General features: G+C 40.5%; 1 protein-coding gene across 6 annotated transcripts in view; it reads left to right on the plus strand.

The window, feature by feature from the left end:
* DIP2C (disco interacting protein 2 homolog C) overlaps window positions 1-18,657 on the plus strand; it is a 309,083-nt gene that overhangs the window by 211,930 nt on the left and 78,496 nt on the right. For all 6 annotated transcript variants that reach the window (XM_066200565.1, XM_066200584.1, XM_066200575.1 and 3 more), the window contains 4 exons: window positions 1,659-1,750; window positions 5,549-5,659; window positions 16,017-16,140; window positions 17,394-17,503. In XM_066200565.1, the coding sequence (XP_066056662.1) occupies window positions 1,659-1,750; window positions 5,549-5,659; window positions 16,017-16,140; window positions 17,394-17,503 (437 nt within the window). The remainder of the gene's footprint in view (window positions 1-1,658; window positions 1,751-5,548; window positions 5,660-16,016; window positions 16,141-17,393; window positions 17,504-18,657) is intronic.

Consider the following 18,657-nt stretch of genomic DNA (forward strand, 5'->3'; position numbering starts at 1 on the left):
TGTTCTCCAGTATTCTGTATCGTTACTGATTGCTCTTTCAAGTTTGTTGCCAGTAAAGCTTTAATGTTGAAAAGCTTTAAGAAAAAGAATATTTGCTTTCTTAAGGCATCCTCTTTTTTTTACCCTACTCACTTATCAAGTTCAAGTGTTGACTGTAGCAGCAGGGATGATTTCAAAGACTGACTTTCCATCAAATACAGGTAGTTCTGTCATAGTTCTGTGAGAGTTAATCCTGCAGGAATACTCCTGTATCTGTGCTGAGGTTCAAGTGAAACAGAATTGTGTAGCTTTCTGAGCAGCAAGACAGTTCAACATGCAAATATTGGAGTAATTTTAATAAAATAAAGACTTTGGAGAGCATAGTTTGATGATACAATATTACTGTTTTCATAGGAAATAATTGCGTTTTGTTCTTTCTCCGTAACAAGCAGCAGTGACCCTTCCAATTTTCCTTAAGTGGGATAAAAAGAAAATCTGACCTTCTCATCATACTTTATATTTACATAGGATTTGCACTTAAAATGATTCAGTGGTATTGCATTTTATAACCAGGATGTGGAGGAACTTATTATAGCAACTGCTTGGCTTAGTTATAAATAGAAATGCTGCATGTTTGGGGGCCTGAACTGCTGAACTCCATAGGTAATCCGTTGTCAGAACCTATTATCCTTTCAGTTATTGGTAGGCATGAATTAAAGATTTGTTACTGTCAGACTGAATAGTGCTTGAAGATAGTACCTGGGGGCCAGCCAAGCACAAGGGCTGTTAGACTTGGTGTTGTTCACATGGAAATAACAAGGTCTCTAAACAAAGGGCATCTGGAAGCGCAAAGATGCTGACCACTTGAAGGATTATTGAAAGGCCTGTTATGTGGGCACAGAGGTCTTGGTGAGAGAATTTTTCTTTATTGAATATTGGGGTGGGGACTTCATAAGGATTAGCTAAGAGTGGTACTGGAAAGGTGAAGCAAGGGAGGAGAGAGACAGTAAGGAGGGGTACCTGGGCCAAATGAAATCAATCAGAGAAGGGAGGGTATGGGAGCAGGTGAGAAGGAAAGCCAAGTTAAATGGAAGAAGGCCCAGGGTTTAAAGGGAAGCAGCCGTATGGATGTACTAAGGTTCAGAGGGTCCCTGCTGCTTCAGTGTGCGCCTTTGGCTGTGACGTGTTCTCTGTTTGTTGGAGTTTTCTTTTCTTTGCCTCTGCTTCTTGGGACTCCTTTTCTTTTTCCTTGGTGAGAGAACTGCTGTGATGAAACCTGAACATCACCCTTGAGATCAGTCTGTGCTGAAATGCACCATGTGCAACTCGCTACAGCTAACCTGTTAGGGACTTGATGATATACCAGCCCCTTCTAACAGTTAATTTCAGAGTCAAGATCCAGTTTTCACCAAAGTAAAAACCTTCTGCCATAAAGAAAACTATTCTCACTTTTCTTTTTGTTTTTAAAGTGCTGCTGTCTTGAAAAAAGAAGTTCAAAGAAAACTTCTGATAAGTATTTAAATGTTTCCGCTAGTCCCAGTAGTAGTGTTATATTTAGTCGGAAGACTAATATAAATGTTCCTACTGTGTGTTTTTGACTTCTCAGGTATTCTTTCTCTTTAATAATCTTGTAAAACATAAGAATTTTTATATTAATTTTGAAAATTTTGTGTTAATAGGCAAACTTTGGACCAGAAGTATGAAGGTTGCTTACAATATACTACATAAATTAGGCACAAAACAAGAACCAATGGTACGACCTGGAGACAGGGTGAGTATCTCAATAATTATTTGTAATAGCTCAAATCCAATATTGACAAAGAGAGAATGAGGTATTTGGGGTGCTCAGAGGAAATTAGTAAAGTGAAATAATGGGGTATGGGACAGGGTACTCAAATCGGCTGTTTCCTCACTAAGACTGATCATTCGGACCGATGTTTTGAATTGCATAATAGATAACCTGAGCTGGTACCCCCTGAACTTGAAGTTGTAGCAACATCAACAATAAACATTCGCACGGAAAGTGATTTTTGGACATTGAACAACTGTCTGTTTAGCAAAAGCTTGCTTATGGAGCCTGGAGGTGTCATGTGGATGAAAAACTTACTTACTAATGACTTTGTAGTTGTTGAGATGGTAGAAACAAGAGAAGTGTTGTGGAGGACAAAGACAAGCAAAGTCAGCACATTTTGGCACCCAGTTGAATAAATAAATGACGCTGACTGGTAACAGAGAGAATATTTCCATTCTTGGTTCTGACTCTGATGCAGCTACTGCTGGAGGCTGAATCTAAGTAGATGGATAAAGCCCACAGAGAGCAAGAGTTGCAGATGCAGCACTTGAAGATGTTAAATGAAGACAAGAACATCCTACGGTTTTGCTAACAATGTACTTACAAACCTACCCCTTTGACTGCCAAGGCTTAGCCTGCTGCTCATTTTCTCTGCCACAGTGTGTATAGAAAATTCCACAGGTCCCATTCGCATTCCAGTTTGGATCTAAGCCGTGGAATGGATATTCCAGAACAAATTTGTCAGAAACGCAAATTTTAGTCCTGCTCTAGTGCTTAGAGTTGTGAGTGTGGGATTAAGTTTCCCCCCTCCAGCATCTGATAGCAATTCTCAAACTGTTGGTTCACTTGATCCTCTTGTGCCACGTGTGAGAAACGTATCTGCTTGCATTACACATCCTCAGGCTTCAAAACTGAGAGCATGCATTAGTGCTTCCCAGAAAAAAAAAGTGGAAAAAACCCCAAAGTGACAGTCCTTCCTGTGTTTCTTTTTGAAATAAATCATGAAGAAATTACCTAAAGGATCTCTAGATCCATAATCTAAATTGCTTCCTGCAATGGCATTCAGCCAGGACTAGGATCTGAAGACTTTCTTTTACTTGACTTGCAATATTGTCTCCAAGCAACAGCAGAAGCAGCAAGTTATTCAAGTGTACACATCAAAACAGTCCACCCAGAAAGCTCCAAAAGAATAAAGTTCACATATGGGCAATGTGTATCTCTCCTTATTTTCTGTGTGCTGCCTGCCCATCTTCACAGTCATTTTTTGCAGCAGTCACTGGCATCTTCTAACATTAAGAAAGGATTTTTGGATAGTTCAGGCTGAAAACTGAAAGTTTAGCTATTTCAGAACACGTAAGGAGCAAATTGCAGCTCAGATAAAATAAGTCAGCCTAGATTAGAGTGAAACAAATGTTTGTAGCTGAGTGCTGAAAGCATATGTTTTGTGTTGTAAAAGCGTCTCGCCTGGCATCCCTGTGTAACAGGAACGTGATCATTTGAGGAAACTTCACGTTGAAGGTGAGGTGTTACAGCACTTCTGATGCTCTAGGCTGTGATTCTGACTTTTACACCCCTCTTGTAATAATAAAAAAACTTTCTGACCTTTTTGAAGGTGACTTTATTCTATGTAATGAGTGTTATGTGACAACACTTAAAGGCAGTTTTAAATACTAAATGAAATACAGGCATATATTTGTGGTCGTTTCCAAATGAGAACGCATTTTGTTCCTTATTTTGATACGTATAAAATAGTTTATATTTCCCCTTTGAAAACACCCTCTGTCAATAAAACCTCTGTTTTTCATGACTACCATTACCTCACCTTTTTAGGTTCTTTGAGCCAGAAAATAAATGAACATGCCTGCATCTCCTTCCCTGTTTCTGGTATTATACGTGGCGAAGTGCGTTTGTCTTCTATGGTAACTTCAGAAATTTAACCTTGCATCACCCCAGACAGCTGCCTGGAAATTAATCTTGCTCTCTGAAATATCTACTAGCTAACCAGATTCTCATCTGCTAATATACACTGTATGATTTTGTTCCTTCAGCCTTATCCCTTTTTGCTTTTACACACATTATTTATTTATTTGGTACAAGTCTGTTAGTGATTAATGTTTTTTGGAGAGGAAGTTAATGCCTCATTCCCACTGGACTTCAGTGAGGTTTTTTTCACTTCTGTCAGCTCCTTTTCAAAGATTCCCAGCCAAATCTTCACTGCCTTTATGTAAGCAAAGAGCAATGCAAAACCCAAGAACCCTCAAAGTATATTTTGGTATCTTTCAGATGTTTGCTAGGCTCAGCAATCTCTACCATCCCCTGCATGCACCTGGCAAAATCCCTGTATTTCCATTTGCCTATAGTAAGCTCTGCACAGCCATCTCCAGTGCATCGGTTGGTTAATGTGCAAGTGTGCAGATAAAGTACCAGTGTATTTGCTCTGATTCTAAAGAATTATGAGGTTAAAATCTTCAGCCTAAAAGCCAGAAATATTTTGGACTCACTTGGGCAAGGCTGGTTAGATTTCTTCTAGCTTGAAGTAGTTGATGTATGGAAGGTGACTGTCTTTGAAGCTGTGTGAAAATTCTGGAAACACAATCTCCGGTAACTGAACCTTGGAGCATACATGGGAACAGCATGATTTTACTTCTAAAAAACTCCATCGGATGTTGAAGCAGTCAAAACTCAAGAGCTGCTAAGTAGTTTAAGCAAATTGCAGGGTGCTGTGTAATACACCTTTGTCCTGTGTGTGAGCCCAGAGGAAAGGGGTTTGGAATCATTTGCCATGCCTTGCCATGCCGTGCAGTGCCATGCCACTGCAGTTGGCTATGCAGGAGTTACCAGCTGTTACCGGGACATGAGCTGAGAATGCCACATGTTTAGGACATGAGCTGAGAATGCCCATCTAACTGGACTGAAACAAAACTGCAGAGGATCCAGCCACTGAGGTCATTCACCAGTGAGAGCAGTACTGTTCCCTGCCCTTGCAGGGAGAGCTGTGGGCTCTCAGAAGTGGCTGGATCCTCAGCAAGGCTGTGAACCCTCCCTTCTCCTTTCCCTTTGCCTGTGAAGGATCTCAGCTCTGTCCTGCCTCCAGCAGGGCCTGCTGGAGCTGCACAGCTCAGCACCTACTGGGCTTTCTTCTGGTGATCTGTGATTGGTTTTGGCATTCTTTTATCGAAATAGTTCCCCAGCCCTATGCCTGAAGCCATTAAGTTCAGCTCTGGATGTGATGTTTGCTTCTAGATACCAGTTTTTTGTGTGCACACAGCACACAGAAACTTTGTACTGGGACAACAGGACAGTCCTAAAATGAAACTGTTGTACAAGGCAAAGTGTAGTGAAATAAAACTGTGTTAATGATTGGCATAATGACATCCTAAGTCTGAATAATTTGATTTGGTCACTTCAGTACACTTCAGTTTCAGTAACTTCAAGCAAGTTATTACATTAGAATCTGGAATTCTTCTAATTTCATTTGCATATGTTATTTAACACTGGTAAAGCAATCAGTTAATTTAGAACCAGAGGAAAGGTGTCAATGTAGGAAACAATGCAGCATGGAAATATTTAACTACATCCTAAGTGAAAATATTCATAAAAAGAATATTTATCAGAATAAATTCCTTCTGATTCCTTTTTCATCAGTCATAAGGCATTTGAAAGCTGTCTTAGAAGTGCTCCAGTATCATCTCCATCCAAAAGGAAGCATGGAAACTCCAATCATCATTATCTGACACCTAGGATAAAACATTTGTAATGTGCATCTCTCTCTTTCAGGTAACGCTCGTGTTTCCCAACAATGATCCTGCTGCTTTCATGGTGGCATTTTATGGCTGCCTGCTTGCCGAAGTTGTCCCCGTCCCTATTGAAGTGCCACTTACGAGAAAGGTGGGGAACTGAGTTTCTTCTCAATACTCCATTTTAGCACTTACATCAGAATAAATCACAACTGAGCATAGCTTTTGAGTACATTTTTGTGGTTAGCTAGCTCTGAATCTGAGGATACCAAGATAGTGCCGTGTGGTGAATTATATATAGTTCTTTCTTTTTTGTGATGGAAAATCTGAAGATGTGCTTGCAGTTTCAGCAAATGCAGGTCTGCATGGAAAATGAGAAGAAAATTTTTCAAGAGAACAGCTCTGCCAGTCGTAGATGGATTATCTTTGTTGCCTTTTAAAGCCTTCTGGTGTTGGCCACGGACAAAGAATCATTGGCAACAACTGCTGATTTTCCACCTGTCCCTGCAACCCAAGCTATGTTATAATGCCACTGGTGCTGTGTGTGCTACTTCAAAGCTGTTATGGAAATGCCTTCTCCTGTGTCTGTATGTGCATGTGTATCCCAAAGCTTCTGTCACTGCGGTCACCTCTGCCAAGGGTGGCACTTGAACAAATTCATTTCAGGAGCTCTTGCCACAGAACATACATTCACAGAGAAAATTGACCACTGCTAATCAAAAGCATTTCACATCCAGTGTTGGTACAAAGATTCAACCACGTATCTCAGAGAAGTGTTAGGAAACAGAGCAGTTTCAGCTGGAAGGAGTGTCGGGGGCAGTGAGGGGAGGGGGATCAGTGGTGGAGGTGAACCACAGCTGGCTCATTTACCTAAATTCTGCAGAACCTGCATTTTTTTCTGAGGATGTATGCCTTGAAGGCTGTAAATACAGCAAAATGTATTTATTAATTATAAGGGTTGTTTTGGTCATATCCCTTTAATTTACTGTATATGGCTGCTTCCACATACCCCTTGTAGCTCTTTTATTAGCTAGTGCTAATAATGCCTTACTTTAATTATTTGGTCTGGATTGTCCACACAAAGAGTGTTCTTTAATCTATACAAGCTTTCTTTTTGGAGTAAATTGTTTTGGAAAATGTTGTCTGAAGCCATGAGATGCCAAGGAAAGAGCTGAACATATGTATTACTTTGGTCACATTTTTAAAATTTCAATTGTCCAGGGCTTTTCTTTGAAATGTTCCAGTGTTAGAGTGCTCTGGAGCAGAAGCTCAAATCTTTGTTTCATGGACAGGAACCCTGTCTTTCATATGAAAGCCATGAAAACAAGATAGTAAGCCCACACAAAACCTTTGCAGTTTGGACATCTCGCACAGCCAATTAACAGCACAAAAATATCTGGAGATGCCTTCCTAAATGAGCCTGCTTGAGCCTTCCTCACCTCTGGGAAGCTGAGTTGACCTCAACATTTCTCCATTACGATCGCACAAGTCCCGGCCAATATCTGTGGTGGGCTCCTGCCATGGTGAAAGCAGAAGGTGGCAGAGAGAAAAGTAGTGGGAGTGGGAGGAAGGAGGAGCTGAAAAACTGGTGACGGAGGAGAGAGAGATGGAAGGAGGGGGTGGATCAGACAGCAAGTGACCATGATCCAACTGAGCAGATTTGAGAACCACTGAACAGAAGGAAGGACTGAGGGAAAGAGGAGACAGGATGTGCCCTGGCTTAAACTGTCTGAAACTGGAGGAGAGATGCAGGTGAGCTGGAAAGGCCATGAAACAGGAGAGGATGGGACCTCAACCACAATAGCTGCTTTGGGGAAGTAGGGTTATCCTGTTTGATTTGTAAAATAATGTGTTTGAGAGCACTGAGAGGTGGACACGGCTGTAGAACCTTCATGGCTGTAGGATGGTGATTTTAGTGAAACATTTGCATTGGGCTGTCATCATGCCTTCACATCTGAGGGCAGTACATTTAGTCTGAGGCAGTTGCATAGCACAGTGCATTATTTTGATAAAAAACCAGAGATTTTATATGCATCAACAAAATAAGGCCAGCAGAATATGTACATTTTAAGATCTTATAGAGTGCTTAAATGGGTAAGTCCTCTTTCATTCCATGAAAAAAACAAAGAAGTAACATGGTTTTGAGGGTTAAAAAATCTATTATGTCTTTCTCTGTTACTATTTTCTGAGGTTTAATGACATTTTAAAGCACATAGATAGGTGTAAATTTGATTTATTTTGGAACATCTGATACCACATCCATCCAGTAAACTATAAAATCCAGCTGTCGGAGTAAATACTCTGTGTCAAATGAATAACTTAGCCTAATTTGGCTGCACCTCTTGGGTGTTTGTTTTTTTAAATATGTGTCTATATATGGATATATAAATATACACTTACACATGTGTATATATATATATTTATATAAAGGAATATCTACAGACTCAGACTGTTTATCTTTTGCCACAATGTTGAAATATCAAATTAATAACACAATAACAGAGATGTCAGTTAAAAAAGCAACATGATCTGTACTCTCTAAATAAAGCTATGCGATCTCACGGCATATACTATTGCAAATATCTTTGCATTTGTTTATATGGAAAGGCAACTGGAGTGGAAACAATGAGATGAAAATCGTGTTCTGAGTAGTCCCAGAAGGAATACCTCTGCCTGGTCAAATGGCAGTGGATTGCTTCTGGCATCCGTGGGAAGATGTCATTCCTGTCATCACACAATGGCCTAGACTGTTCTTTTATGCTTTCCCATTATTTTTTCTCTTTTCTGCATGCTTCAGTACATTCTGGCAGTGGACATCTTTTTTTGGGTTGCTTTCTGGAGGACAGAGATGTGACCTAGCAAATAGACCAGCTAAATTATATTATATTATATTATATTATATTATATTATATTATATTATATTATATTATATTATATTATATTATATTATATTATATTATATTGTATTGTATTGTATTGTATTGTATTGTATTGTATTGTATTGTATTGTATCGTATTGTATTGTATTGTATTATTATGTAGGCTTACAGAATAATAAGCTGATACAGGATGAGCTATTTCAGGTAGTTTTATTAGCAGCCATTTTTAATATTAAAAGTTTGTATTAGCAGCTTTAATACTGTTCTACATTCTCCTAAAGAGCTCAGCTCATTTTGTCCCTGGCATTTTAAAACTGAGCAGTAATGTTTGCAGCCAGTTAGACTTCTGCGCTACAGATTACTCTGCAGACATCTGTACCCACATGCAAATAGAGGTTTTTGCTTTACCAGCACGTAGATTTTGTGTGTATTCCCTTTTCTTTGTAGCATAACTGGGGTTTTTTTTAAGATTTTGACAGGATTTTTTTCCCAGTTCATTATTAGGTGAAGGTCCATCTTGTCTTGCTTTTTCCGTCTGTATCCCACCTTTATGTTGACAGAATACCTAGAATACCCCCAGGACTTCAGGGGATGTGTGACCTGGTATTTGGGATGGATTGTCTGAACATCCAGCAACCATGCAGCATTCTCCACTTTTATTCCCAGAATTCGTCCCAGAGTTTGGCAAGGAAAAATTGGAACTTGGAATTCATGCAGCATGGTTTTGGCTCTTTAGATTGGGACATCAGATCTAAAATTAAAAACTGAAATCTCAAACCAAGTCTTCATTCTAAAAGCATCAGTCAGGGGTTCTGCAGTCATTGAAACAATAGAACAAGCAGCATTTTTATTTCTCCTCCTTTCTCTGCATTACCATTGCAATGCCCTTATCACCATCACTCCCCAAAATTGTTGCAGCTAATCCTCATCCCTTGGTTTACAGGCTCTGTTCTCTCATAATAGTGTCCCTCTCTTCAAATTTGCTTATGCTCCCCAAACATTAGCAAATAATGTCCTATACAGCAGCTCTTTCTTCATAACTTCCATTTACGTTAATCTTGTCTGAAGCTGGAGTATTACAAACTCTTTCATTGCAGGTGTGATATGATGTGAATTGCAAACTGTCATAGAATGTACCATCAAAGTACATGAGATGGGAGTTTCAACATGTTGAGTTTTAGTTCGAACTGATTTACTATGTCCCTCATGAAAATATTTAAAAATAAGGTTTTGATTTCTTTTTCTTTATATTTTTTAGGTCAATGTTTTTTTTTTTCCATTTGATTGGCACCATGAAAAATATTATTATTCTGCTCTGATACAGTCAGGGGAGCTAATCAGTTTTAATCTAAAAATAACATTTTTGTCCTCCAAGCACATTCACAGTTATGCTCGGTCACATGCTGTGAACATAGGCAGAAATCTATCCCTCACAGATCTTCATGGCCTCCTTATCACAGGCAGAATTTGTAGCAGGGTGTGTGTGACATGAAGGCATGTAAAAATTAATTTCTCACTCAAAATGCTATTTCCTAGCCTATTAGATTTAATGCTATGTGTGCTTCCAGCAGGCATTTCTGTACCCTTCCAGATGCTGTCTCTCACAGTATGTTTGGAAGAATTGTGTATCGTCATAGGAAATCTGGAGATACCCACTCGAGTACGCTTGAGGTTTTTTTTAAAGGATGCTTCATACAGGGTAAAAACTGTTTCTCAGGAACTCTTTTTATTAAATCCTGAAATGTTATTAAAGCTTTAACTGTAGCCTGGCAGGTATATCTCTTCCAAGACAGAGAAATTGTCCCAGTCATGTCTTTCTTTAAAAGAAGAATGCTGGTCCGAAGGAAATACACCTTGACATCTTTCCTTGTGTTTCAGGGCTCGAGATAAAATGAGCTTTGCTTTCTCTCAGCTTTACTCATCGTAGGCCTGTAGTGTGCCAGAAACACTGGAGCTCTACATGCTTTTGAACATCTTTTGACAATGCATCTCTTTCTCCCCTGGATTTAAAATATGTATAAAATGTTTTCTATATTCTCTTAAGTGGCGTAGTCTTCCAGTCCCTCTGAAGAATGTAAGTTCCCTGAGCTCCACCTGAGCCCCTGGTGCACACTGCTGGCCCTGCAAGCCCTGTGCCTGTCCATCCCCCTTCATACACTTCAGCAGCGGAGCACTAAGAAGTCCTGGCTCAGTTTGCCACAGTGAATCACAGAACCTTTAAAGTCAGTGTTTCCTTATTATATTTTCAAGTTTAGAAAATGGTAATTTCCTGGAGAGAATAGCACCTTTCATGCAGTGTCCGGTGCCAAAAATAACCATTGTCTTGCTTTTATTAAGATTTTTGGATGTAAAGGTGCTCATAGTTGCAGATTTCACATGCAAATTGCAGGCAGATACCAAAGCTGTTGTCTGAGGAGACAGTTAATTTCTTCAAATAAGAGCTGGTTATGAAGATTGTGTCTGGACTGTGTTTAATTTTTACTAAGGTCTTTTTAAAAAGAAAAGGTTTCCTCGATGCCTTTTCAGTTTTTGCTCAGAACTGGTGATGCTTGGCCTTGGCATCCGATCATTGCCCTATTTGTTCTTTACCAGCAAATTTTTGTTAGGGTAAGGGCACTGGAGCTCAAATAAGCATTGTAACAGAAAACAAGATTAGTTCAGTCTGTGATGCCCCACCATGTAATTTTCATTTTGAAAGCAGTCTGGGATTTTCAAGTGAACAGAAGTAACCTTTATCAGGCCAACCTTTGCACAGGCTGTCTCTTCTTCCTTCCTTATTAGATAAGGACATGCACTCTCACTCACGGAGACAGGATCATAATTGTTTTCCTTCACACAGATACTCTCACAAAGCATTATAGAAATGACATTAACAGCATGCTGAAATGCAACCACACGTGGGATTTTTTTTATCCTGACAATGAATTATCACTCTGCAGCAGGAAGAAGACAATTTGCCTCCAGGTACTGGTGAAAACCTTTAGGGAACCTTTAATAAAAGTCCTTAGAGAACTTTGAATGGCTGCCTACAGCAGAGAGGATTTCAGGCTTGCTTCATCTGAAAGATTGATCTCTCTAGGTGTGCGCAGACATAGTCTAAAGCTATGCACACCTCATTTTTCATACCACAGCAAGTGCTGTGCCTTCAAGAAATGTAAAATGATAGTTCCAAAGTCAGCAATTGGTCTCAAACCTCATGTTAAAATACCTCAGCTCTGTGTTTTGCCTTCCACCTGCATTACGTGTCATTTCAAACTGTGAATTGTGGAGGATTTGACAATGAGCATCTCTGGCAAGTCTCTCCCTGCTTGCAGTTGGGACTGCATTGAGTTGTTTCACCTGGTCCCCACCAGCTCCCTGAGGTTTTTCCTGTGCCCATAACATTCAGCAATATAAAGTGTTTATGGCAAGTATGGGGTTGCCAAGTAGCAGATTTCCAAAATAGCAAGTAACACTTCCTACAAACCAGTGTGTCCTGAAAATCTATTCCCTTCACAGGTAGGACAGTGATTTTATTTGAGAAAGGCAGAGGATTTGTTTGTTTATTGGTGTTTTTGGTTGGTTGGTTGGTTTTTTGGGTTGTTTTGTGGAAGATTATTTGGGTGTGTCTCTTTGCTACTTGCAAAGTAGTTTTCGCCATTGCAACCATTTCATTTCACATTACTCAAAAGGCAGGCCTTTTGATAGCTTGTCTGTGAAATCTGAAATAATCATTCCTTTCAAAGTGAGTAGCCTTTTTTTGTGGCCCACGTGTAAGCCTTGACAGCCTCAGACAAAGGACTGCACTTTTAACTCAAACTTCATTTTTCAAACACAGTTTCAAACAGTTTTGCCCGAGGACCTCAATGTTCTGGGCCTGTCATGCTGAGGTATGAGGAGCAGCAAAGACTGTCATGTTTACATGGTTAGGTGTGTAAGTAACACTGTGTGTCTGCAGGATGTGTAAAGGTTTCAGATCTTCCGTCTCCTGGCTGTCAGTCCAGTATCCCAACACCACTTGTTAGAAACAAGTTCTTTTGTGGGGCACCAGTTATCACAGAAGCACCTACATGGGGCAAGAGATGTCAGCCCTTTCTTCATGTCTCTGTTCTCTGCAGTAGTTTTAGATTCTGGGTAGGATGGAGCCACCAGAAGCAGGCAGAAGGTGAGTGAGGATGACTAGTTTTGAGATGTGAGAGACTGAGGCTGAAGATGGAATTGATGGACATCAAGTAGACTTCCAGAAAGCTTCATTGGGTTCATACTGCAAAATCCTCAACTGGAGCTCCTGTGACCCTTGAGAACAGTGTCTTTCACAGCACCTCCGCTTCAGCATCTTGATTTACCTTTATCTTGCAAGGCAGGATTTAGGCCACCAAAGCATGGTGTGGGATTTGAAAGTCTGTAAAGCACACTGCCCATGCCTGGTGAAATTCTTCAGATCTCCTGTGGTAGTGTTGCATCACATGATTGTTCAGTCACGTTTTCCTTACAGCTGAAAGGATATCTGTACAGAAAAGAATGGGCTGAAGATTTTAATGCTGTTTAAGGTGGGTTGTCCTGATGTAAAGCAGTCTGCTGCTACAAACTGTTATATGTGCATAAGTTGGATTAAGAAATCTCTTTAAGAAGTCTCTCTTAATTAAGAAGTCTCTCTTAGACTGTCTCTTGGACAGTCGATGTAGCACTGAGGGAAAGTCTAGTCATTCTTTCTTGTGTTATCTACACTGTTAATACAAGTTGCTTTTTCTTGTTGTTTTGTTTTGCTGTGAGGCAAGTTTTGCAGGTGATTTCTTAGCTGATGCATCCCCCAGGGCCGTTGGTATGCTGATGCTTGAGGGTCCACACTTTCTACTGGTTTCCTTATGTTAGATTTCTTAATGGAATTTGTTAGGTTAATTTCTGTTTACAAAGTTCTGCATTAAATGGAATTTCATTACTTGAGAATTGGCATTTTCTTGATATAGTGGTGAAACAGTTTGTAGCAGTCTTTTATAGGATATACAGTTACAACAACATTGTAATTTAAAATTGTTTTAAAAATCAATGCTATTGCTGCATTCAGTTAAAAAATTTGTATGCCTTTCTTTAATTGGTAGTTAGACATTCATACATATATTAGTAAGCATTTATTAGGTTAAAATAATAGGAAATTTTGAGCAATGATAGTATGAATCTGATATTTTAAGGACCTCCCTTTATAAATGATAGAGTAGCAGGTCTGAGAAGCTGTCTTGACCAAGGGGTGTTTTTCTCCATGGAGCACTCCAGCCTTCCTCTTCTTGCCATTCCTTCTGAGGGACCCTCAGGAGAGCTTTCCCTCCTGCACTGTTCAGGCACCCACATTTCATTCCTCTGAGCAGACTCCAAGAGTGGAGACAGGTCTCATCCTCACATGGAACCAGGATTAGATCTGGCTAAGTGCTTGTCCTGTAGGTTTGACAACAGAGATGTGGATCAGCTGACATGAGAGTCAGTGAGGACAGTAATTAATGCTCGACAAAGCCCATTAAGTCTTGGAAGCCCCATTGGTGCAGGTGTGGTGGGGCCAACAACATGCACCCCGCAGTGTTGTTCATGGAGACACCAGAGTATTATTCTCTGTTGTTCCAAGAATACTCTCATTATCTGGTTTTATATGGGCAAAGATGATACACAAGCTTAAGTTTAAAAAGCCTTGCTGAAAAATACCTTTTCATTTTTTCCTGGTTTTATAAGCCTTCTGGCTATAGTAAGCAACTGTGAATACAATAATTCTGAATAGAAGGAGTTATATAGCGTAGACTTTGACAGATCAGTTAATTGTCTCACATTGCTTGCTCAGCTGTCAAAGTTCTGATAATTGCTGCCGTATACATATTTTGAGGTGGTATGGAAAAGTAAGCTTTTGCTTTTCCTCTGTTCTCATTGCTTCTCCATTTTAGATGGTTTTATTTGACTACATAAAAATTGCATTAAGAATTAGTCAGGCTCTGGGGCTTTCTTTCCATCATACAATTTTGCTTTGAATAAATCAATAGATTAAGGCAACTGTTCTGTATTTCTGGTTGTCTCCGTGGCTGAGTGTGCTCTGTGGTTGATTTGAAAGATACTTTAACTTGATCTTGTGAATGTCTTTAGGCAGTTTTCAGTAGAATAATTCTGTGAAGAAAGGGTTAATATTTCTATGTGCATTTGCATGTAGGGCTTTGCTCTGTTGAAGAGCCTGGTGGATAGATGTAAAGTTCATAAAAGAGTAATGACAAGACTCCATACATAAAGCAGACGTAATGCTGTAGAAGCAGAGCATCTCCTAAAGAGCAGCTTTGGCCTAGACTGGGAGATCATTACATGACTTTTAATCTCACTGCTTCTATCCCCTTGATGAAACTAAAATGTAATGAGCTTACTCTAATGGGCACTTGACTGTATGTAGTGCTCCTGAAACATGCCTGTAACTACTCAATGAAATGGTTATTGATAAATCAGGTTAGATCAGCATAAATACGGAAACTCTCACCACTGTACACCCATCATAACATCTTAATAGTTGAAAGCTTTCTCCAGATGGAAGCATTTGTAATCCATATTATTTCTTAGAATTGTCACAAAATCACACAATGGTTGAGGTTGGCAGAGATGTGTGATGGTGACCTAGTCCCGTTTCCCTGCTCAAACAGGGTGTCCAGGATCCATGGTAGCTTTGGATATCTCCAAGTATGGAAACTCTACAACCTCTGTGGGTGCTTTGAGCCAGTCACCCTCCCAGTAAAAAAGTGTTTCCTGATTGTCAGAGAGAACCTCCTCTGTTTTGGTTTGTGTCCATTGTCTCTGGTCCCATTGCTGGGCAAAGTAAAAAAAGAACCTGGCTCAATTTTCTTCACACCCTCCCTTCAGGTGTTTTGGTTAGATCCCTCCCTAAGCATTCTCTTCTCAAGGCTCAGCAGTCCCAGCTCTCACTCTTTCCTCGTAGGAGACATGCTCCAGGCTCCAGTCCCTTAATTATCATAGTGGCCCTTTGCTGACTCTCTCCAGTTGCTCTGTGTCTTCTGCTTGGAAGCCCAGAGCTGGTCCCAGCCCTGGAAATGTTCCTCACTGGTGCTGAGGGGAAGGATCACCTCCCTCAGCCTGCTGGCAGGGCTTTGCCTCGCACAGCTCAGGTTGCCATTTGCCTTCCTTGTGCCAGGGCACATTGCTGCTTCACACTCAGCTTGCTGTCCACCAGGACCCCCAGGTTCTTGACCAAAAAGCTGCTCTCCAGACCATTATGGGACAGGGGTTCGTTCCTCCACAGGTGCAGGACTTTGAATTTTTCTTTGGTGAACTTTATGAGGGCCCTGTCTGGCCATTTCTCCAGGGATCCCTCTGGATGGAACAACCCTCTGTCAGATCAGGCATTGCTCCCAGCACTCGTCATTTCTGAAGAGATGCACGAGCAGATGCCATCTGATGGCTTCCACTGTCTTTATGATTTATGCTGCTACAAAAAAGAGGATATCTAGCTTGTGGAATTCCTTTGTCAATGTACAGATGAGTTCTGATAGTCACCTAAAAGAAAATCAATTTAAAGGAAAGAGACTGTTTCCCTCTCAAGATAATGTGTCCAAGGACAAAATTTATTTCAGCCTGTAATCACTTCTAATCAATTCTTTGTATTTTGTCATCTCTTAGGATGCAGGAAGTCAACAAATAGGCTTTTTGCTTGGAAGCTGTGGAGTTACCGTGGCCTTGACCAGCGATGCATGCCATAAAGGACTGCCTAAAAGCCCCACAGGGGAGATACCACAGTTTAAAGGTAATCTAACCCTAGTTTATCGTGGTTGTCACTGGTCATTTACTACAACAAACTGCACTTGTTTAGTGGCCAGGGGTGAGGGTCAGGCCCCTGATGAAACACTTGCCACAGGAGCTGCTGGGATACAGCAGTCCTGGTGTGTCACTGCTGACAGTGATGGCTGTTCCAGCCTCATGGATGGAGAGAGCACCAGGGTTCCCAATCCAGTTCTCTGATAGCTCAGCCAGGCTGCTGAGATCATCTGTGGCCACAAAAATTAAAGCAACAGACTTAGGACTGTAGTAGGTGAGAAGTATTCATACATTCACTCCTTTAGTGAAGTGTAGGGACAGTAACTTCTGACAAAGGAGTGTTAATGAAACTGCTTGGGTCAATAACAGCTTAAACTGCCCAGCCATTCCCTTGGGGACTGCCTAAAAAGACCTCAGTAGATGTGTTAAGAAAGCAATTTGTCTTGGTTTGAAAAGACAGGTGTCTGCTAAGGAAGGCAGGAGCCTCCCTTGGAATGGAGAATGTAAAACCCCTCCATCTGAATTATTATAATTTTGAAATTAAGGGGCTCTCAGGCAAAGATATGGGAATAGGAATAACAGATCTTTACTAGGAAAATTCAAATAAAAATGTAGTAGTACAAACAAGCAAACAAACACAAAAGGAAACACTGACAGAGTCGGAATACAACCTGGCACCCTGTTGGTCAGGGTGTCGCTAGCAGTCCAGTCAAGTCCTCCCGGAGTGACAGATGTGCTTCTGTTGGAGCAGAGGTGGTCCTGTAGAAGGGTGTAACTTTCCTCTGAAAGTCCAGTGGTGGTGAGATGAGTCCAGTCTTCCTCTGGGAATCCAGTGGAAAAGGCTGCTCTGGTGTTCTGAATCTCACGTTTTATCCAGGTAGGAATGCTTGGTTCCACCCCCTGGGTGGAGCATCTCACAACGGGATGATGTAATTTTATCAGTCATGAACTGAGCCTCAGTGGCCCATTAACAGCAGATATCCCCTGGAGAGAGGATTAGTTGTGGAAGATAAAGAACACTGCTCCACCCGGTTTGAACAGATGGTAATAGAATACATAGTTTTGGTTATATCTTACATGGCAATGTAAGACACAGTTCTGCAAAATCTTCTTTCCCATACTACTCTGAGGTTCAAAGGAAGCAATGTTTAGGTAATGATGACGCAGACTTTTCAAGAATAAAACTCTGGCAGGGAAGGCTTTTGTCTTGTCTTATCCAGCTGGCTTTTGTTTGTACCTCAGGCTGGCCAAAGTTGCTGTGGTTTGTCACAGAGTCTAAACACCTCTCCAAGCCACCTCGTGACTGGTTCCCACACATCAAGGATGCCAACAATGACACAGCTTACATTGAGGTGAGTTAATGAAGATGCATCTTCTCCTCAAATCATTACATATGGCACTTCTGGATTAGGTAAACATCATTATTCATTCAGTAGTCACAGAAGCAAAAAACATCCTGGTTTAGCTTGTTAATAAGTAATGTTTTCTAAATAAATTCGACAATACTGATTTCAGAAGAGTCAATGGAATGTTAAATTGTATTTTGGGTGTTTCTAACATTAATGTTTTTATGTGGCTGCTGCAGTGTTATATTACATTTGCCTCAAGCAATCTCGGTTCTGTTCAGTGTGGGCTTGCCCACTAGCTTTGAGACAGATAGATGACACGGTTCACAGTGAAGCTTCAGTTCTTGTATCACAACCTTCAGATCCTTTGAAAGAGATGGAATTTCTTGTTCAAATTCTTGCCTGTCTCTTACTGCTTTATGAGTCACACTCCCTACAACAGAACAGCATCAGGAAGGGAAAGTTAACAATGCTGTTGAATTTAATTTTCCTCCCTTTTTTCCCATCATTTTCTCTCCCTTCTGCATAGACTCAAATGCTTTGAATTCAGTGGTGTTAATGTTGAATTTAAATGATTCTTCAAAGGGACTAAGTGCAAGTGAATGGACCAAAGGTGTTTCCTGTCTTTGTGCATTCAGGACACTGGGCTAGAGAAGCAGAGATGTCTTCACTCTCAATCTTGCTGATTATCTTCATCATGGAGAAAGATAAATGTTTCATTTATTATCTGCTACTGATAGTTTTCAGACACTTACAAAAAGTTACAAAAATTATTTCAGTGATCACCAATGGTCTCCCACCTCTTTTCTGCTGCTTTTTCATGAGTCTCATATTCTTCTGATCAAAGAGCTTATGTCTCTCAGACTGTATACATATAGATTATTATCACAGCACCCAGCAAGGATTCTGCTGTCAGCTCTTATCACATGCCTTATAAGATGCAAAAGGGAGAAGCTGGGGTTTAGTGGTTGGCCTATAAAATCTAACATGTAAACACTGAACAGACTGAACTAGGTTATTCTCTGCTAAATCTAGCCAGTCCATTAGGCACTGACATGATCAGAATTGTTAGAATTATGTTTCCATAATGCCTGTTTTCAAACACATGGATTTCAGATAACAAACCTGGGAATCTTCAGTCGAAAGAGAAAGCCTATCTG

Source organism: Chamaea fasciata, unplaced genomic scaffold (assembly GCF_029207755.1).
Source record: "Chamaea fasciata isolate MVZ Bird 193981 ecotype frontalis unplaced genomic scaffold, bChaFas1.0.hap1 SCAF_1, whole genome shotgun sequence".
Taxonomy (NCBI): domain Eukaryota; kingdom Metazoa; phylum Chordata; class Aves; order Passeriformes; family Sylviidae; genus Chamaea; species Chamaea fasciata.